Source organism: Triticum dicoccoides, chromosome 1B (assembly GCF_002162155.2).
Source record: "Triticum dicoccoides isolate Atlit2015 ecotype Zavitan chromosome 1B, WEW_v2.0, whole genome shotgun sequence".
In the NCBI taxonomy this organism is placed as follows: domain Eukaryota; kingdom Viridiplantae; phylum Streptophyta; class Magnoliopsida; order Poales; family Poaceae; genus Triticum; species Triticum dicoccoides.
This window is the reverse complement of record NC_041381.1, coordinates 451,269,208-451,291,991: the sequence shown is the minus strand read 5'-3', so window position 1 is coordinate 451,291,991 and position 22,784 is coordinate 451,269,208. Positions and strand designations below refer to the sequence as shown.

Genomic DNA, 22,784 nt, shown 5'->3' with positions numbered 1-22,784 from the left:
ACAAAATTGACGCTCCAAAAGTGTTATTTTCGAAAACATTTTGAAGTGCTGATTTTGCTTTTTTACCACGACTTCTACGAATGTCATTTCTTGATGAAATTTTGCAAGCACCGAGAACTTTTGTCAATGTTTGCGCACAAAAAGAAAATCAGAATTTTTTGAAACGTTTTGTTTTTGAATTTTACTGTTCAGCTCAGATGAGCTCGCGGGCAGAAGATGACTTTTGCCTCTTACCACAGACAGTATGCCTCAAGATGGAGTTTTTTGCTTAACCGAGTGGAAGGAAGAGTAGAGCAATTCCAGAAAACATCAAAGGAGGCCAATAACCGAGACTGACTTTATTTCGCACAGCTCGAAATATGCTTTGCTGTGGTAGTAGTATAAAGCAGGCCCCAGTCACATTGCCTTCGCTCCCACTTTTCAACGGCGGAAATGGAGCCGAGAGGCAATGAATGGCAGGCCAGGCCCGCATCCACTGTTTTTCCAAAAGCTTCTTCTTCTTTTTCCCTTCCCTCTGTATTTTGCATTAGCATAGCCTACTTTTACCTCCATTATTACTTCGTCCTTCCCTTTTGCTTTCCCGTTCGGACACCTTACTCGCTTGGCTTCTTCTCCTCTCCTCTCCTCTCCTCCCGGTGCGCTCCTTTGTGATTGGTTGCTGCTGCTCGGGATCAATGGGTACTCCTACTCCATACCACCTCCTGTCTCCAAGAACCATCGTCACCAAGATCATCAGCATGAAGCGGCAGGAGCCAGAGCCGCCGCCGCCGCCCAAGATCATCCTGCAGCCACGGCACCGGACCAGCCCCGCGATGTGGTGCGCTGCCATCGTCTGCTTCGCCTTCAGCGTCCTCCTCATCCTCGCCGGCCTGGTGATCCTCGTCGTCTTCCTGACGGTGAAGCCAAGGACGCCGTCCTTCGACGTCGCCCACGCAGCCCTCAACAGCGTCTACATCGGCTCGCCCCCGCCCTACTTCAACGGCGACATGACGCTGACGGCCAACATCTCCAACCCCAACCGCAAGATCGGCGTCGTGATCCAGTCCGGCGCCGTCGAGCTCTTCTTTCGGGGCAGGCTGGTGTCGGCCCAGGCGCTGCCGTCGTTTGCGCAGCGGCGGGGGCAGTTCACAGTCCTCAGCGTCCACATGCTGTCTAGCCAGGTCGTGCTACCGCCGGAGGTGGCCGTGGAGCTGCTGAACCAGATGAAGAGCAACAAGATCCTCTTCACCATCAGAGGGACCTTCAAGGTCCGGGAAAGGTTCTGGTCTTGGCACTACACCTACCGGATGACTGCCATTTGTGACCTGGAGCTCACCGCGCCTCCCTCTGGATTTCTCGTAGATAGGAGATGCACAACATCAACGTGATTGGTACCTGGATGCTCTTTTCATCTTCTTTTGTTGCATCAAATTTTCAAGGATGTATAGCAGTACGAAACTATTTTGGATGTATTTTTTTATGTAAAGTAAAATCCAAGTAAACCATTCACAGCAATCTAAAATTATCACGCGATTCCTCTGTTTATGTCTGAAAACCAAACAAACAAACAAGGGCCTGGGAACATCTACTGGTTACCATATTTAGGTAGGTTAATAACTGAAGAAGAAAATCATTGGACACATTTATCTGTAATAACAGTTAGGGTAGCAAAAACAACCTGTGAAAGCGATGCCTGCCCCTGGTTTCTGAAACCAATTTCCATCACAACTCCTTTTCTTGTGACTATACTAGAAACAGAAACAGAAACAAATACTCTGCAAAACTCAAGATTGAATGCATTCCCTTAGCAATTCATTGTACCAGAAATGTAGTTATTATTCATAAGGACCCCTCCAAGATCACATTTATTGTAGTCCTTGTCTAAGCACAACTCATTCCAGCTCTCTGTCTTAGCAGACGAGAAGAATATACTACTCTCATAAGAAAATGGAAGTTATTGAGCCTCAACAAACAATCTCAAGCTTAAGCTACAATACCTTGCACCCTGTAGTGACCAAATAGTACTCCCTCCGTTCCTAAATAATTGTCTTTCTAGAGATTTCAACAAATGACTACATACGGAGTAAAATGAGTGAATCTACACTCTAAAACGTGTCTACATACATCCGTATGTTGTAGTCCATTTGAGATGGTTAGAAAGACAATTATTTGGGAACGGAGGGAGTAGTAGTTAGCACACTATTTATACATAGGATCGAAGAAACAGCTTCGACCTTCCAGCCTGCCTGATTCATGGCATCCTGAGTGATTTTGCTATTTCAGTTAATTTTTCATCTTTCTGTTAGCACTTTGATATCAGCAGCAACTCTTCATCAGCAGGTTTGTTCTCACAGTATATGTACTGGGTGTGATTTTGCCATTCGGTTTTTCTTTCATCATTCTGTCAGCGAATTTGTATCAGCTGGTTTGTTCCAAGTATGTGTTGGCTGTACTTTTATGGTCTGTAATTCTGTATGCATCGTGGATGGGGGGCTAGCACTTGATTTGTGGATGTATCAGCTTGATATGCTTGCAAAGATTCAGTAAGAGGCCTAGAGGCCTCCATTTCAAAGAAAGAACTGCCTGATTGATCAATATGCCACAAAATGAAGGGCACAGAACATGAATACGTAGAAGATTAATCATGGATGCAGAAGCCAGGAGCTAGAACTTCTTCGTTGGGCGTATGTATCAGCTTGATATGTTTGCAAAGATTCAATAGAAGAATTCCATTTCACAAAAGAACTGCCTGATTAATCAGTATGCCACAAAATGGAAGACGCAGAACATGAACTAGATCACAGGTATTTAGGAATATGAAACTTTTATTGATCTCAAGTGTTTTACTCTAAACTTTCTGAAACAGTACAGCACTCACACACGGACCCATCGAAATCGAGTCCTGAAATTGTTGGTCCATCTAAAACAGGAACAGCACTAGAAAATACTACTAGCCCCTTCGTATCTTCCAGCAACAAGAGCAAGAATATCCATCCAAGAACTAGCTGAATTTTGAAGGGGCGCTTGTCACTTGTGACTTTGTGAGAGAGCTCGGTGGGGATCCTAGAACGCACCTCGCAGGCGCAGGCTCGACTCGGCGGCGGACTGCGGCAGCAGGAGGTCGTTGCAGTCGAAGCCACAGCCGCAGGTGGGGCTCTCGAGGAAGTTGTCGAGGCCGAAGTCGGCGGAGGCGATGCCGACGGAGAAGCCGAGCTGGTCGCCGCTGCGGGTGACCTCGACGATGTTGAGCCAGAAGAAGAGGACCTTGACGGTGACGCCCTGGAGGTTGGTGAGGCGGTCGACAGAGATGCGGCCGCTGATGTCGGGCTTGTAGCGGAGCGAGTAGGAGCCCTGGATGGAGAACTCGCAGGTGGAGGAGGAGTTGATGTGCGCCGTGAAGTCGCCGGTGGCGTTGTCGAGGGTGTAGGAGACGACCCCCTTGGGGATGATGCCCGGGGGGAAGTCGAAGGCCGCGAGCGCCTCGTAGGCCGTCGGCTTCGCGGCGGCGGGGCCGGCGACGGCGAGCAGGGGGAGCACAAGGAGGAGGGGAAGCATCGCGGATTTCATTGTTGTTTTTTCTCTTGAGCGGTGGCTTCGGGTTCGGGGTTAGCTTGAGGTCGTTGGGTTTCACAAGAGATCTGGAGATGCGACGGTGTTAAGACAGAGGGTCCACATGCTAGCTAATCTGATGGCGCACCTGCTAACAAGAACGATGACATGGAGGAATTGTGCCGTGCAACGTTTTGTACTTTGCTCGTCTTTAGTTGAGAAAACTTTTGTCTTTTCAATGGTGCGAGAAAACACTTTTCACTTCACTAATTAGTTAATTGCTTGGATGATTAGAAGGACAGCGTATCCTTACCTTATGGAGTTCAAGTCGTAGAATTAGCATTGGTTCTCGCATTTTATGAGGCCTTTCGGCCGTTTGCGTTTAGTGGGATAACGTTTCCGTCATGTACGAAGGCGTTTGTGGCGACTCGTTAATCTTAAGATAATGTGTCGACTCAGCCTCTGGAAAATGCTCATAAAGGTAAGACTTGTGCGTGCGTTTGTAGAGATGAGTGTATGTGTATATGTATGAGTGTCTGCATTTGTACCGTGTTTAAAAATTATGTGTGACAACATAAACTTAGATATTGTGATGATTCAACAACTATACATGACGTAGACCTTTTATGCACATCACATTGTATTGTCATATGGTTGATTTTTTTATAGTTAACTAGTAAGATGGTCGTGTTACGTCACCGGATAAACAATGATCTGGTGGACTTAAAATTATAGCCTATACGCTGCTACAGACTATAAAGAATGTACCGAGACATGAGACATCTATCAAAGCAAAGATATATTATTGATATGGTACGTACACATTCGTAAATTCGTACATTGGTAGGTACAATCGATAAATCCGTCCGTCCAAGCCAAACATTTGCAGAGAAATAAATAAGATTTGTAAGCCAGATAATTGGAAAATTTAATCAAAGATAAATTCCACAACACTGAAGGAAAAGTGCAAAAATAACACGGTTGTCATCAAATAGTTGCGAGCCTCCGGCTTTTATAGTGGATTGATTATTGACAAATTTAATTCTATGGAGCCAAAAAGTGATGAGACAGGGAAGTAGAGATTGATAATTGACAAAATTAAATTTGCTATGTATCAGATAATTGACATGTTGAAAAATGGAGGGGGTTGAAAACTTTCCAATACAATGAAGCACTTACAACTACCCAGATGATTGTAGTGTAAAACAGCAGACCTCTAGTTGTAATTGAACTATTTTCCTTATGAGGAATACATAAATAAATTAAACCTTCACAAAAATGGATACCGACAAATGTCAATTTAGCAGTTGAAGTACTACTAATTTTTTAGGGGAGTTAGACTACGACTAATTGATAAGCATACTGTCCAGTTAACAGATGTTATATACTGACTGACAGAGCAGAGCTTGAAAAATCTTGAATAACGTCATGACATTTTAGTCTACACAAATCAAGCAAGCAAAATATGGGAGTATAAGCTATGCATTTATTACCCAGTTAATTATTAACTTGTAAATTAATATAAGGTTCTAAACTCATAGAAGATTTGTCAAAATGTCACAATGCTCGCTATTTTGTGCGACAACAAATGCAGATAAATACAACAATAAAAAAAGCATTCATTTTGGCATTTGAAGTTAAACCAATGAAGTATCTCACAGTACTTAATACCACTTTTGCTTTTATAAATCAGGTCCTAGTCTAGTAAATCTGAAAATAACTTGCTATACTGCATGCGAAATATACCATCAGTTTTCTCTCAAAAGAGAAGAAGACACCGTCAGTTTTGTAGTCAAAAAATGGTTGTTGTGTATTAGAATTTCCATTATGAACCCCAAACATGTAGCCTATTTGGAAAGGTCTTGAGGAACCGCACAAGAACCATTCTTTAAGTTAGAAATTATAATAGCAGAATCTACAGATTTACAGTTCCAATAGTTGATCTTGTTCATATTGTAGCCATACGTTGCCTACTACTAAGTATATCTCTTGTCGTGCGCTATAGCAGGTATAGTGTCTAGAACAGATTGAACAAACCTAAAAGATAAATTTTATCATCAAGCGAATTACCTTGACAGAAAGCAAATTAACCAGGTAAAAATAAATATGTGTTGATTTACAAGTTCTTATTCCATAAGGTACCCGTACATCATAAGTAGATTAAATTCCACAAAAAATGTCAAGGGGACTATTTACCATTGAGAGCGAATATAAGAATAATTATAGTTAATTGAATAGATAACAAGTATAAGAGAGACATCACACTGACATCATGTGAGAAACAAGCAGTGGAGATATACCACACTTCAGGTGCGGTACACAGCATATCATACTGTAGAGCCTACGTCTAAAGCATAGGGGACGACCTTCGTCCTTTCCCTCTCTTCTGTCATGGTCAGGTCTTGAGTCTTACTCAATACTCACACCTCATAACACAGCCAAGAACTCCTTCTTTGCCGATCTATTTTGAACTCCTTCAAAATCTTGTCACAGTGTGTATTCGTTTGAAAGTACTATCAAGCGATCTTGATCTATCCTTATAGATCTTGATGCTTAATGTTCAAGCAGCTTAATCTAGGTTTTCCATTGGAAAACACTTTTCAAATAACCCTATGCTTTCTAGAAATTCTACATCATTTCTAATCAACAATATGTCAACAACATATACTCATCAGAAATTCTATAGTGCTCCCACTCACTTCTTTGGAAATACAAGTTTCTCATAAACTTTGTATAAACCCAAAATCTTTGATCATCTCATCAAAGCGTATATTCCAACTCTGAGATGCTTACTCCAGTCCTTAGAAGGATTGCTGGAGCTTTGCATACTTGTTAGCATCTTTCAGGATTGTCAAAACCTTCTGGTTGTATCACATACAACCTTTCCTCAAGAAAATCGTCGAGGAAACAATGTTTTGACATCCTATATGCAAGATTTCATAAATAATGCATTAATTGCTAATATAATTCCAACAGACTCTTAGAATCGCTACGAGTGAGAAAGTCTCATCGTAGTCAACTCCTTGAACTTGTGGGAAAATATCTTAACGACAAGTCGAGCTTTCTTAATGGTGATACTGTTGGAAATATGCCCTAGAGGCAATAATAAAAGTATTATTATTATATTTCCTTGTTCATGATAATTGTCTTTTATTCATGCTATAACTGTATTATCCGGAAATCGTAATACACGTGTGAATACATAGACCACAATATGTCCCTAGTGAGCCTCTAGTTGACTAGCTCGTTGTGATCAACAGATAGTCATGGTTTCCTGGCTATGGACATTGGATGTCGTTGATAACGGGATCACATCATTAGGAGAATGATGTGATGGACAAGACCCAATCCTAAGACTAGCACAAAAGATCGTGTAGTTCATTTGCTAGAGCTTTGCCAATGTCAAGTATCTCTTCCTTCGACCATGAGAGCGTGTAACTCCTGGATACCGTAGGAGTGCTTTGGGTGTATCAAACGTCACAACGTAACTGGGTGACTATAAAGGTGCACTACAGGTATCTCCGAAATATCTATTGTTTTATGCGGATCGAGACTGGGATTTGTCACTCCGTGTAAACGGAAAGGTATCTCTGGGCCCACTCGGTAGGACATCATCATATGCGCAATGTGACCAAGGAGTTGATCACGGGATGATGTGTTACGAAACGAGTAAAGTGACTTGCCGGTAACGAGATTGAACAAGGTATTGGATACCGACGATCGAATCTCGGGCAAGTAACATACCGATAGACAAAGGGAATTGAATACGGGATTGATTAAGTCCTTGACATCGTGGTTCATCCGATGAGATCATCGTGGAACGTGTGGGAGCCATCATGGGTATCCAGATCCCCCTGTTGGTTATTGACCGGAGAACGTCTCGGTCATGTCTGCATGTCTCCCGAACCCGTAGGGTCTACACACTTAAGGTTCGATGACGCTAGGGTTATAAAGGAAGTTTGTATGTGGTTACCGAATGTTGTTCGGAGTCCCGGATGAGATCCCGGACGTCACGAGGAGTTCCGGAATGGTCCGGAGGTAAAGATTTATATATGGGAAGTCCTGTTTTGGTCACCGGAAAAGTTTCGGGCGATATCGGTATTGTACCGGGACCACCGGGAGGGTCCCGGGGGTCCACCAAGTGGGGCCACCTGCCCCAGAAGGCTGCGTGGGCCAAGTGTGGGAGGGGACCAGCCCCTAGGAGGGCTGGTGCGCCCCCCAGAAGGGGGCCAAGGCGCAAGAGAGAGTGGGAGGGGGCAAACCCTAGTCCAGATGGGCCTTAAGGCCCATATTGGTGCGCCTCCCTCTCCTCTCCCCCCTTGGCCGCCTCCCCTTTGCCATCTAGGGCTGGCCGCACCCCTTGGGGGTGGGAAACCCTAAAGGGGGCGCAGCCCCCCCTCTCCCCTATATATAGTGAGGCCTAGGGCTGCTCATAAAACATGAGTTCTCTCCCTCTTGGTGCAGCCCTGCCTCTCTCCCTACTCCTCCTCTCCCATGGTGCTTGGCGAAGCCCTGCGGGATTGCCACGCTCCTCCACCACCACCACGCCGTTGTGCTGTTGTTGGATGGAGTCTTCTTCAACCTCTCCCTCTCTCCTTGCTGGATCAAGGCATGGGAGACGTCACCGGGCTGTACGTGTGTTGAACGCGGAGGTGCCGTCCGTTCGGCACTTGATCATCGGTGATTTGAATCACGACGAGTACGACTCCATCAACCCCGTTCACTTGAACGCTTCCGCTTAGCGATCTACAAGGGTATGTAGATGCACTCTCCTTCCCCTCGTTGCTGATTTCTCCATAGATAGATCTTGGTGACACGTAGGAAAATTTTGAATTTCTGCTACGTTACCCAACAGTGGCATCATGAGCTAGGTCTATTGCGTAGATTCTTTGCACGAGTAGAACACAAAGTAGTTGTGGGCGTTGATGTTGTTCAATATGCTTACCGTTACTAGTCCAATCTTGTTTCGACGGTATTGTGGGATGAAGCGGCCCGGACCGACCTTACACGTACTCTTACGTGAGACAGGTTCCACCGATTGACATGCACTTGGTGCATAAGGTGGCTAGCGGGTGCCAGTCTCTCCCACTTTAGTCGGAACGGATTCGATGAAAAGGGTCCTTATGAAGGGTAAATAGCAATTGGCATATCACGTTGTGGTCTTGCGTAGGTAAGAAACGTTCTTGCTAGAAACCCATAGCAGCCACGTAAAACATGCAACAACAATTAGAGGACGTCTAACTTGTTTTTGCAGGGTATGCTATGTGATGTGATATGGCCAAGAAGAATGTGATGAATGATATGTGATGTATGAGATTGATCATGTTCTTGTAATAGGATTCACGACTTGCATGTCAATGAGTATGACAACCGGCAGGAGCCATAGGAGTTGTCTTTATTTATTGTATGACCTGCGTGTCATTGAAGAATGCCATGTAAACTACTTTACTTTATTGCTAAACGCGTTAGTCATAGAAGTAGAAGTAGTCGTTGGCGTGACAACTTCATGAAGACACGATGATGGAGATCATGATGATGGAGATCATGGTGTCGTGCCGGTGACGATGATGATCATGGAGCCCCGAAGATGAAGATCAAAAGGAGCAAAATGATATTGGCCTTATCATGTCACTATTTGATTGCATGTGATGTTTATCATGTTTATGCATCTTGTTTGCTTAGGACGACGGTAGTAAATAAGATGATCCCTTACAAAATTTCAAGAAGTGTTCTCCCCTAACTGTGCACCGTTGCTACAGTTCGTCGCTTCTAAGCACCACGTGATGATCGGGTGTGATGGATTCTTACGTTCACATACAACGGGTGTAAGACAGTTTTACACAGCGAAAACACTTAGGGTTAACTTGACGAGCCTAGCATGTGCAGACATGGCCTCGGAACACGGAGACTGAAAGGTCGAGCATGAGTCGTATGGTAGATATGATCAACATGAAGATGTTCACCGATGATGACTAGTCCGTCTCACGTGATGATCGGACACGGCCTAGTTGACTCAGATCATGTGATCACTTAGATGACCAGAGGGATGTCTATCTAGGTGGGAGTTCATAAGATGAACTTAATTATCCTGAACATAGTCAAAAGACCTTTTGCAAATTATGTCGTAAGCTCGCGCTTTAGTTCCACTGTTTAGATATGTTCCTAGAGAAAATATAGTTGAAAGTTGATAGTAGCGATTATGCAATCAGTAGAAAGCTTATGTCCTTAATGCACCGCTTAGTGTGCTGAACCCCAAACGTCGTTTGTGGATGTTGCGAACATCGGACATACACGTTTTGATAACTACGTGATAGTTCAGTTAAACGGTTTAGAGTTGAGGCACCAAAGACGTTTTTCGAAACGTCGCGGAACATATGAGATGTTTCGAGGGCTGAAATTGGGATTTCAGGCTCGTGCCCACGTCAAGAGGTATGAGACCTCCGACGATTTTCTTAGCCTGCAAACTAAGGGAGAAAAGCTCAATCGTTGAGCTTGTGCTCAGATTGTCTGAGTGCAACAATCACTTGAATCGAGTGGGAGTTGATCTTCCAGATAAGATGGTGATGTTTCTCCAAAGTCATTACCACCAAGCTGCTAGAGCTTCGTGATGAACTATAATATATCAGGGACATATATGATGATCCTTGAGATATTCGCGATGTTTGACACCGCGAAAGTAGAAATCAAGAAGGAGCATCAATTGTTGATGGTTGGTGAAACCACTAGTTTCAAGAAGGGCAAGGGCAAGAAGGGATACTTCATGAAACGGCAAATCAGCTGCTGCTCCAGTGAAGAAACCCAAGGTTGAACCCAAACCCGAGACTAAGTGCTTCTGTAATAAGGGGAACAGTCACTAGAGCAGAATTACCCTAGATACTTGGTAGATAAGAAGGCTGGCAAGGTCGATAGAAGTATATTGGATATACATGATGTTAATGTGTACTTTACTAGTACTCCTAGTAGCACCAGGGTATTGGATACCGGTTCGGTTGCTAAGTGTTAGTAACTCGAAATAAAAGCTACGGAATAAACGGAGACTAGCTAAAGGTGAGCTGACGATATATGTTGGAAGTGTTTCCAAGGTTGATATGATCAAGCATCACACGCTCCCTCTACCACCGAGATTGGTGTTTGCGTTGAGCATAGACATGATTGGATTATGTCTATCGCAATACGGTTATTCATTTAAGGAGAATAATGGTTACTCTATTTTGAATAATACCTTCAATGGTCTTGCACCTAAAGGAATGGTTTATTGAATCTCGATCGTAGTGATACACATTTTCATGCCAAAAGATATAAGATAGTAATGATAGTACCACTTACTTGTGGCACTGCCATGTAAGTCATAATGGTATAAGACGCATGAAGAAGCTCCATGTTGATGGATCTTTGGACTCACTCGTTTTTGAAAAGTTTGAGACATGCGAACCATGTCTATTGGTGTATATGCATGAAGAAACTCCATGCAAATGGACCGTTCGGACTCACTTGATTTTGAATCACTTGAGATATGCAAATCATACCACATAGGCAAGATGACTGAAAAGCCTCGGTTTCAATAAGATGGAACAAGATAGCAACTTGTTGGAAGTAACACATTTTGATGTGTGCAGTCCAATAAATGCTGAGGCATGCAGTGAATATCGTTATGTTCTTACTTCACAGATGATTCGAGTAGATGTTGAGAATATTTACTTGATGAAACACAACTCTGAATTATTGAATGGTTCAAGTAATTTCAGAGTGAAGTAGAAGATCATTGTGACAAGAGGATAAAATGTCTATGATACGATCATAGAGATGAATATCTGAGTTACGAGTTTTGGCACACAATTAAGACATTGTGGAAATTGTTTCGCAATTAATACCGCCTGGAACACCATAGTGTGATGGTGTGTCCGAACATCATAGTTGCACCCTATTGGATATGGTGCGTACCATGATGTCTCTTATCGAATTACCACTATTGTTCATGGGTTAGGCATTAGAGACAACCACATTCACTTTAAATAGGGCACCACGTAATTCCGATGAGATGACACCGTATGAATTATGGTTTAGAGAAACCTAAGTTGTCGTTTCTTAAAGGTTTGGGGCTGCGACGCTTATGTGAAAAAGTTTCAGGATTAAGCTCGAACCCAAAGCGGATAAAATACATCTTCATAGGACACCCAAAACAGTTGGGTATACCTCCTAATTCAGATCTGAAAGCAATATGAATTGTTTCTAGAATCGGGTCCTTTCTCGAGGAAAGGTTTCTCTCGAAAGAGTTGAGTGGGAGGATGGTGGAGACTTGATGAGGTTATTGAACCGTCTCTTCAACTAGTGTGTGGCAGGGCACAGGAAGTTGTTCCTGTGGCACCTACACCAATTGAAGTGGAAGCTTATGATATTGATCATGAAACTTCGGATCAAGTCACTACCAAACCTCGTGGGATGACAAGGATGCGTACTACTTCAGAGTGGTACGTAATCCTGTCTTGAAGGTCATGTTGCTAGACAACAATGAACCTACGAGCCATGGAGAAGCGATGGTGGGCCCGGATTCCGATAAATGGCTTGAGGCCATAAAATCCGAGAGAGGATCCATGTATGAAAACAAAGTGTATACTTTGGCAGAACGGCTCGATGGTCGTAAGGCTAATGAGTACAGATGGATTTCAAAAGGAAGACGGACAATGATGGTAAATGTCACCATTAAGAAAGCTCGACTTGTCGTTAAGATGTTTTCCGACAAGTTCAAGGAGTTGACTACGATGAGATTTTCTCACTCGTAGCGATGCTAAGAGTCTGTTGGAATTATATTAGCGATTACTGCATTATTTATGAAATCTTGCAGATAGGATGTCAAAACATTGTTTCCTCGACGATTTTAATGAGGAAAGGTTGTATGTGAGACAACCGGAAGGTTTTGTCAATCCCGAAAGATGCTAATAAGTATGCAAAGCTCCAGCAATCCTTCTAAGGACTGGAGTGAGCATCTCGGAGTTGGAATGTGTGCTTTGATGATGATCAAAGATTTTGGGTTTGTAAAAAGTTTATGAGAAACTTGTATTTCCAAAGAAGTGAGTGGGAGCACTATAGAATTTCTGATGAATACATGTTGATCAAAAATGATGTAGAATTTCTGGAAAGCATATAGGGTTATTTTGAAAGTGTTTTTCAATAGAAAGCCTGGATTAAGCTACTTGAACATTGAGCATCAAGATCTATAAGGATAGATCAAAATGCTTAATAATACTTTCAAATGAGCACATACCTTGACATGATCTTGAAGGTGTTCAAGATGGACCAGTCAAAGAAGGAGTTCTTGCCTGAGTTGTAAGGTACGAAGTTAAGACTTAAAGCTCGACCACGGCAGAATAGAGAGAAACGGCGAAGGTCGTCCCCTATGCTTGAGACGTAGGCTCTTCAGTATGCTATGCTGTGTACCGCACCTGAAGTGTGCCTTGCCATGAGTCAGTCAAGGGGTACAAGAGTGATCCAAGAATGGATCACAGGACGGCGGTCAAAGTTATCCTTAGAAATTAGTGGACTAAGGAATTTTTCTCGATTATGGAGGTGGTAAAAGAGTTCGTCGTAAAGGGTTACGTCGATGCAAGCTTGACACCTATCCGGATAGCTCCGAGTAGAGATACCGGATACATATAATGGAGCAACAATTTAGAATAGCTCCAAGTAGAACAGTTATTTGGATTAGCTCCAAATAGAGCGTGGTAGCTGCATCTAGGAGATGACATAGAGATTTGTAAAACACACACGGATCTGAAAGGTTCGGACCCGTTGACTAAAACCTCTCTCACAAGCAACATGATCAAACCTAAAACTCATTGAGTATTAATCACATAGTGATGTGAACTAGACTACTGATTCTAGTAAACTCTTGGGTGTTAGTCACATGGCGATGTGACCTGTGAGTGTTAATCACATGGTGATGTGAACTAGATTATTGACTCTAGTGCAAGTGGGAGACTGTTGGAAATATGCCCTAGAGGCAATAATAAAAGTATTATTATTATATTTCCTTGTTCATGATAATTGTCTTTTATTCATGCTATAACTGTATTATCCGGAAATCGTAATACACGTGTGAATACATAGACCACAATATGTCCCTAGTGAGCCTCTAGTTGACTAGCTCGTTGTGATCAACAGATAGTCATGGTTTCCTGGCTATGGACATTGGATGTCGTTGATAACGGGATCACATCATTAGGAGAATGATGTGATGGACAAGACCCAATCCTAAGACTAGCATAAAAGATCGTGTAGTTCATTTGCTAGAGCTTTGCCAATGTCAAGTATCTCTTCCTTCGACCATGAGAGCGTGTAACTCCTGGATACCGTAGGAGTGCTTTGGGTGTATCAAACGTCACAACGTAACTGGGTGACTATAAAGGTGCACTACAGGTATCTCCGAAAGTATCTATTGTTTTATGCGGATCGAGACTGGGATTTGTCACTCCGTGTAAACGGAGAGGTATCTCTGGGCCCACTCGGTAGGACATCATCATATGCGCAATGTGACCAAGGAGTTGATCACGGGATGATGTGTTACGAAACGAGTAAAGTGACTTGCCGGTAACGAGATTGAACAAGGTATTGGATACCGACGATCGAATCTCGGGCAAGTAACATACCGATAGACAAAGGGAATTGAATACGTGATTGATTAAGTCCTTGACATCGTGGTTCATCCGATGAGATCATCGTGGAACGTGTGGAGCCATCATGGGTATCCAGATCCCGCTGTTGGTTATTGACTGGAGAACGTCTCGGTCATGTCTGCATGTCTCCCGAACCCGTAGGGTCTACACACTTAAGGTTCGATGACGCTAGGGTTATAAAGGAAGTTTGTATGTGGTTACCGAATGTTGTTCGGAGTCCCGGATGAGATCCCCGACGTCACGAGGAGTTCCGGAATGGTCCGGAGGTAAAGATTTATATATGGGAAGTCCTGTTTTGGTCACCGGAAAAGTTTCGGGCGATATCGGTATTGTACCGGGACCACCGGGAGGGTCCCGGGGGTCCACCAAGTGGGGCCACCTGCCCCAGAAGGCTGCGTGTGCCAAGTGTGGGAGGGGACCAGCCCCTAGGAGGGCTGGTGCGCCCCCCACAAGGGGGCCAAGGCGCAAGAGAGAGTGGGAGGGGGCAAACCCTAGTCCAGATGGGCCTTAAGGCCCATATTGGTGCGCCTCCCTCTCCTCTCCCCCCTTGGCTGCCTCCCCTTTGCCATCTAGGGCTGGCCGCACCCCTTGGGGGTGGGAAACCCTAAAGGGGGCGCAGCCCCCCCTCTCCCCTATATATAGTGAGGCCTAGGGCTGCTCATAAAACATGAGTTCTCTCCCTCTTGGTGCAGCCCTGCCTCTCTCCCTACTCCTCCTCTCCATGGTGCTTGGCGAAGCCCTGCGGGATTGCCACGCTCCTCCACCACCACCACGCCGTTGTGCTACTGTTGGATGGAGTCTTCTTCAACCTCTCCCTCTCTCCTTGCTGGATCAAGGCATGGGAGACGTCACCGGGCTGTACGTGTGTTGAACGCGGAGGTGCCGTCCGTTCGGCACTTGATCATCGGTGATTTGAATCACGACGAGTACGACTCCATCAACCCCGTTCACTTGAACGCTTCCGCTTAGCGATCTACAAGGGTATGTAGATGCACTCTCCTTCCCCTCGTTGCTGGTTTCTCCATAGATAGATCTTGGTGACACGTAGGAAAATTTTGAATTTCTGCTACGTTACCCAACAGATACTTACCATCATTGTCCATCTTCCTTTTAAAATCCATCTGCACCCAACAGCCTTACGACCATCAAGTGGTTCTTCTAAAGTCCATACTTTGTTTTCATACATGGATCCTCTCTCAGATTTTATGGCCTCGAGCCATTCATCGGAATCCGGGCCCACCATCGCTTCGCCATAGCTCGTAGGTTCATTGTTGTCTAGCAACATGACCTCCAAGATAGGATTACGTACCACTTTGAAGTAGTACGTATCCTTGTCAACCTACGAGTTTTGATAGTGACTTGATCCGAAGTTTCATGATCAAAATCATCAGCTTCCACTCCAACTGGTGTAGGCGCCACAGGAACAACTTCCTATGCCCTGCTACACACTAGTTGAAGTGACGGTTCAATAACCTCATCAAGTCTCCACCATCCTCCCACTCAATTCTTTCAAGAGAAACTTTTCCTCGAGAAAGGACCCGTTTCTAGAAACAATCACTTTTGCTTCCGGATCTTAAATAGGAGGTATACCCAACTGTTTTGGGTGTCCTATGAAGATGCATTTATCCGCTTTGGGTTTGAGCTTATCAGGCTAAAACTTTTCCACATAAGCTTTGTAGTCCCAAACTTTTAAGAAATGACAGCTTAGGTTTCTCTAAACCATAGTTCATATGTTGTCATCTCAACGGAATTACTTGGTGCCCTATTTGAAGTGAATGCGGATGTCTCTAATGCCTAACCCATAAACGATAGTGGTAATTCGATAAGAGACATCATGGTATGCACCATATCCAATAGGTTGCAACTATGATGTTCGGACACACCATCACACTATGGTGTTCCAGGCGGTATTAGTTGTGAAACAATTTCCACAATGTCTTAATTGTATACCAAACTCATAACTCAGATACTCATCTCTATGATCATATCATAGACATTTTATCCTCTTGTCACGACGATCTTCAACTTCACTCTGAAATTACTTGAACCTTTCAATAATTTAGACTTGTGTTTCATCAAGTAAATATACTTAGCATCTACTCAAATCATCTGTGAAGTAAGAACATAACGATATCCACTGCGTGCCTTAGCACTCATTGGACTGCACACATCAAAATGTATTACTTCCAACAAGTTGCTTTCTTGTTCCATCTTACTGAAAACGAGGCTTTTCAGTCATCTTACCCATGTGGTATGATTTGCATGTCTCAAGTGATTCAAAATCAAGTGAGTCCAAATGATCCATCTGCATGCGTGCATACCAATAGACATGGTTCGCATGTCTCAAACTTTTCAAAAAATGAGTGAGTCCAAAGATCCATCAACATGGAGCTTCTTCATGCGTTTTATACCAATATGACTCAAATGGCAGTGCCACAAGTAGGTGGTACTATCATTACTATCTTATATCTTTTGGCATGAATATGTGTTTCACTACGATCAAGATTCAATAAACCATTCATTTTAGGTGCAAGACCATTGAAGGTATTATTCAAATAAACAGAGTAACCATTATTCTCCTTAAATGAATAACTGTATTGTGATAGACATAATCCAATCATGTCTATGCTCAACGCAAACACCAAATAACAACTATTTAGGTTTAACACCAATCTCGATGGTAGAGGGAGTATGCGATGCTTGATCACATCAAGCTTGGAAACACTTCCAACACATATCATCATCTCACCTTTAGATAGTCTCCGTTTATTCCGCGGCTTTTATTTCGAGTTACTAACACTTAGCAACCGAACCAGTATCTAATATCCTGGTGCTACTAGGAGTACTAGTAAAGTACACATTAATATAATGCATATCCAATATACTTCTGTCGACCTTCCCAGCCTTCTCGTCTACCAAGTATCTAGGGTAGTTCTGCTTCAATGACCGTTCCCCTCATTACAGAAGCACTTAGTCTCGGGTTTGGGTTCAACCTTGGGTTTCTTCACTAGAGCAGCAACTGATTTACCATTTCATGAAGTATCCCTTCCTGCCCTTGCCCTTCTTTAAACTAGTGGTTTTACTAACCATCAACAATTAATGCTCCTACTTGATTTCTACTTTCGCGGCGTCAAATGTCGCGAATAGCTCAAGGATCATCATATCTATCCCTGATATGTTATAGTTCATCACGAAGCTCTAGTAGCTTGGTGGCAGTGACTTTGGAGAAACATCACTATCTCAACTGGAAGATTAACTCCCACTCGATTCAAGTGATTGTAGTACTCAGACAATCTGAGCACATGATCAACGATTGAGCTTTTCTCCCTTAGTTTGCAGGTTAAGAAACTTATCAGAGGTCTCATACCTCTTGACGTGGGCACGAGCCTGAAATCCCAATTTCAGCTCTTGTAACATCTCATATGTTCTGCGACATATCAAAAAATGTCTTCGGTGCCTCAATTCTAAACCATTTAACATTGCTGAACTATCACGTAGTCATCAAAACGTGTATGTCAGATGTTCGCAACATCCACAGACGACGTTCAATGTTCAGCACACCGAGCCGTGCATTAAGGACATAAGCCTTCTACGCAGCAATAAGGACAATCCTCAGTTTACGGACCCAGTCCGCATAATTGCTACTATCAACTTTCAACTAAATTTTCTCTAGGAACATATCTAAAATTGTAGAACTAAAGCGCAAGCTACAATATAATTTGCAAAGACCTTTTGACTATGTTCATGATAATTAAGTTCATCTGATTATTTAATGAACTCCCACTTAGATAGACATCCCTCTAGTCATCTAAGTGATCCATGATCCGAGTCAACTAGGCCGTGTTCGATCATCACGTGAGATGGACTAGTCATCATCGGTGAACATCTTCATGTTGATCGCATCTGCTATACGACTCATGTTCGACCTTTCGGTCTCTTGTGTTCTGAGGCCATGTTTGTACATGCTAGGTTCGTCAAGTCAACCTAAGTGTTTTGCATGTGTAAATCTGGCTTACACCCGTTGTATGTGAATGTTAGAATCTATCACACCCGATCATCACGTGGTGCTTCGAAACAACGAACCTTCACAACGGTGCACAGTTAGGGGGAACACTTTCTTGAAATTTTATGAGGGATCATCTTATTTATGCTACCGTCGTTCTAAGCAAATAAGATGCAAAAACATGATAAACATCTCATGCAATCAAATAGTGACATGATATGGCCAATATCATTTTGCTCCTTTTGATCTCCATCTTCGGGGAGACATGATCATCATCGTCACCGGGATGACACCATGATCTCCATCATCATGATCTACATCATCGTGTCTTCATGAAGTTGTCTCACCAACTATTACTTCTACTACTATGGCTAACAGTTTAGCAATAAAGTAAAGTAATTACACGGCGTTATTCAATGACACGCAGGTCATACAATAAATTAAGACAACTCCTATGGCTCCTGTCGGTTGTCATACTCATCAACATGCAAGTCGTGATTCCTATTACAAGAACATGATCAATCTCATACATCACATATATATCATTCATCACATCCTTTTGGCCATATCACATCACACGGCATATGCTGCAAAAACAAGTTAGACGTCCTCTAATTGTTGTTGCAAGTTTTTACGTGGCTGCTATAGGTTTCTAGCAACAACGTTTCTTACCTACGCCAAAACCACAACGTGATATGCCAATTGTCATTTACCCTTCATAAGGACCTTTTTCATTGAATCCAATCCGACTAAAGTGGGAGAGACTGACACCCGCTAGCCACCTTATGCAACAAGTGCATGTCAGTCGGTGGAACCTGTCTCACGTAAGTGTACGTGTAAGGTCGGTCCGGGACGCTTCATCCCACAATACCGTCGAAACAAGATAGGACTAGTAATGGTAAGCATATTGAACAAAATCAACACCCACAATAACTTGTGTTCTACTCATGCATAGAATCTACGCATAGACCTAGCTTTGATGCCACTGTTGGGGAACGTAGGAGAAATTCAAAAAAATTCTACGCATCACCAAGATCAATCTATGGAGATTATAGCAACAAGAGAGGGAGAGGATGAGCATCTTCATACCCTTGAAGATCGCTAAGCGGAAGCGTTACAAGAACGCGGTTGATGGAGTTGTACTCGCGGCGATTCAAATCGCGGAAGATCCGATCTAGTGCCGAATGGACGGCGCCTCTGTGTTCAACACACGTACAGCCCAGGGACATCTCCTCCTTCTTGATCCAGCAAGGGGAGAGGAGAAGTTGAGGGAGAACTCCGAGAGCACGACGGCGTGGTGGTGGTGGAGCTCGTGGTTTTCCAGCAGGGCTTCGCCAAGCCCTACGGAGGAGGAGGAGGTGTTGGAGGAGGGAGAGGGCTGCGCCAGGGAAGTGGTCCGGTTGCCCTCCCACCCCTCGACTATATATAGGGGCAAGGGGAGAGGGGGAGGCGCCCTAGGGTTTCCCCTAGGGGGCGGCAGCCAAGCAGATTGGATCTCCCTAGGGAAAATCCTAGGGAGACTTGCCCCCCAAGCCAAGCACGTGGAGGATTGCCTCCCAAGCCAGGTGGAGGCGCCCCACCTCTCAAAATAACGTGGGAAAGGGTGTGGGGGGCGCACCATCCCTTAGTGGGCTGGTTTGCCCCTTCCCCTTTGGCCCATGAGGCCCTCCAACACTTGTCGGGGCTCCCGAAACACCTTTTGGTCATGCTGGCCATAGCCTGGTACCCCCGGAACACTTCCAGACTCCAATACCCTTCGTCCAATATATTGATCTTCACCGCCGGACCATTCCGGAACTCCTCGTGATGTCCGGGATCACATCCGGGACTCCGAACTACCTTCGGTAACCACAAACTGTTTCCCATAACAACTCTAGCGTCACCGAACCTTAAGTGTGTAGACCCTATGGGTTCGGGAACCATGTAGACATGACCGAGACGTTCTCCGGCAAATTCAATCAATCCCGTATACAATTCCCTTTGTCCATTGGTATGTTATTTGCCCGAGATTCGATCGGCGGTATCCCTATACCTTGTTCAATCTCGTTACCGGCAAGTCTCTTTAATTGTTCCATAATGCATGATCCCGTGACTAACTACTTAGTCACATTGAGCTTATTATGATGATGCATTACCGAGTGGGCCTAGAGATACCTCTCGGTCATATGGAGTGACAAATCCCAGTCTCGATTCGTGCCAACCCAACAGACACTTTCGGAGATACCTGTAGTGCACCTTTATAGCCACCCAGTTACGTTGTGACGTTTGGTACACCCAAAGCATTCCTACGGTATCTGGGAGTTGCACAATCTCATGGTCTAAGGAAATGATACTTGACATTAGAAAAGCTTTAGCAAACGAACTACACGATCTTGTGTTATGCTTAGGATTGGGTCTTGTCCATCACATCATTCTCCTAATGATGTGATCCCGTTATCAATAACATCCAATGTCCATGGTCAGGAAACCATAACCATTTATTGGTCAACGAGCTAGTCAACTAGAGGCTCACTAGGGACATGTTGTGGTCTATGTATTCACACATGTATTACGGTTTCCAATTAATACAATTATAGCATGAACAATAGACAATTATCATGAACAAGGAAATATAATAATAACCATTTTATTATTGCCTCTAGGGCATATTTCCAACAACAGTAGCTCCATCGGCGGCCTCCGTTAATCCGGAGGCCACTCATGCTCTGGAGGAAGCGCTGCAACACGCTTCCATCGTGGAGGAGCACCGCACCCTGATTGGTGCGGTTATGGAGAAGGTTCAGTCTGTGAAAAGCAGACTGAACGAAGCCTTCAATAGCCCACTGACGGGCTTTGAGGTATGCGATGTAATTTTTTAACAAGTTTTCCATATAAAAGGATGAACCTATGTATAGACAATAGCCCCTGAGACTCTGTCCAGATTAGAACGATCTGGACAGAGGATCCCAAAACAAATTATTAATGTACTATGCTAATGTGTGAGACAGGCATCCATGTTGGCGGCTACTACGCAAGCCGCAGAGGTTTCCGAGGTCAATTTGAAGCTTCGATTAGCCGATGAGGAGCTCGATCGTGTCAACAAGCGGTTTGACGAAACACAAGGTATGTGGCACTTACATACCAGAAGTGATATGTGTACTAATTCTTTTAACTTATTGAATTTTGTGATTATAATCATAGTTGGCGCAACCGAGGGTGAGTCCCTCAAGAGCGCGCTTGCCCAAGCCAAAAAAGAGGCAGAGGTGAGCAGGGCGGCTGCTGACAAGGTGGCAAAGGAGCTGGAGGCGGAGCAAACTACCCGCCGAAAACATGAGGGGCGGGTGGTCGAAGTCGAGCAAGAGCTCAAGGACGCCATTACTAAGTGTGAGTCCTTGGAGCAGAAGACTTCGGATCAAGCCTCCGAACTCGCCAAAGCTCTCTAGAGCATGAAGGAGGCCCGGGTTGAGGCCCACGACGCTCGCCAGGAGATCCAGGAGGCGAGGCAGATAGCGGTTGGTAAGGCCTTTCTTCTGCAGAGCAAATTTGTAAGTAGGAGATACATCTTGTTGACCCGAGCTTGGAGTTCTATAGGCGCGTTTGCGGATCTACCGAGGAGTGTTGCTGACGCCGCGGAGTTCTTTTGAGCCGAAGAAGGGAGCTCGTCGGAGAAGTTGTTCTGGTCGCAGTATCTTGCGCTAAAGCATCCGATGCCCCTCAGCGACCAGCTGAAGCAGTTGACCGAGCTGCATAGGGTGGCCGGGTTGGCCATGAAGGATTTAATAGTCCAACTTTGGCCGGCCGAGCCCATGCCCAGTAGCTCCTTCGGACTCGTGAAACGGCTCGTCAACGCGCGTCCTTGGATTGATGCCATAAAGCGGCCGACCTGCATAGAAGGTGCCCGGATGGCCTTCGCCCGCGTCAAGGTGCAGCGGGTGAAGATGAAGGCCACCAAAATTGCAACCGCAGGGCCGCCCGAAGGCAAGGATCACCAGAGGCCGAAGAGGTACTTCAGCAAGGTCCTCGAGGGAGCCCAAATTGTAGAGGGCCAATGTTCAAAGGATATAATATTTGAGTAGTGGAGTTCAGTTTGTAAAGACCATGTAATGAACTCATGATGTGAAATATTTATGCTTGTGCCTTATGATTTAATTTATCCTCCTGTGCGGCAGTTTATTTATAAGTCCTCGTCGACTTCTTCTCCCATGTAGATATTACAAGGGGTGTTCAGGAACGCATGGCCACGCTTTATCCAACGTCTTGGTCCTGTATAGGAGGTGTCCTGCAAGATGAACTAGGCAATCAGACTATGCAGTTTTATTACTTTCACTTAGCCATAGGAGTCCATTGGTGGGGCTAAGTACTAGCCCCTGTTGCGTGAACGGCAATCCGGAGTACGATGCCTTTGCAACACGGCTGGTCGAATCCTAGCCCCTCGTATATACGGCATAAATTGCAAACGATTCGTAGTATAACACTAAGTCACCGGATCGCTGACCAACTCTCGCATATCATGACGGCCATTTTTTGGCTTTCTCTACTGAGGTACTTAACCGGATGAACCAGAAATACAATCACAGTAGTTCTCCCTTTACTACCTTAGCCGA

At 44.4% G+C, this 22,784-nt stretch overlaps 2 protein-coding genes across 2 annotated transcripts; one reads left to right on the top strand and one right to left on the bottom strand.

Moving 5' to 3' along the window:
* Positions 1–439: 439 nt before the first annotated feature.
* Positions 440–1,726, top strand: LOC119306713 (NDR1/HIN1-like protein 26). Its single transcript, XM_037582862.1, has one exon. It carries the CDS (start codon positions 675–677, stop codon positions 1,365–1,367), a length of 693 nt encoding a protein of 230 aa, XP_037438759.1. The 5' UTR covers positions 440–674; the 3' UTR covers positions 1,368–1,726.
* Positions 1,727–2,786: 1,060 nt separating this feature from the next.
* LOC119340554 lies at positions 2,787–3,640 on the bottom strand. Its single transcript, XM_037612479.1, has one exon. It carries the CDS (start codon positions 3,544–3,546, stop codon positions 3,043–3,045), a length of 504 nt encoding a protein of 167 aa, XP_037468376.1. The 5' UTR covers positions 3,547–3,640; the 3' UTR covers positions 2,787–3,042.
* Between the last annotated feature and the right edge of the window lie 19,144 nt (positions 3,641–22,784).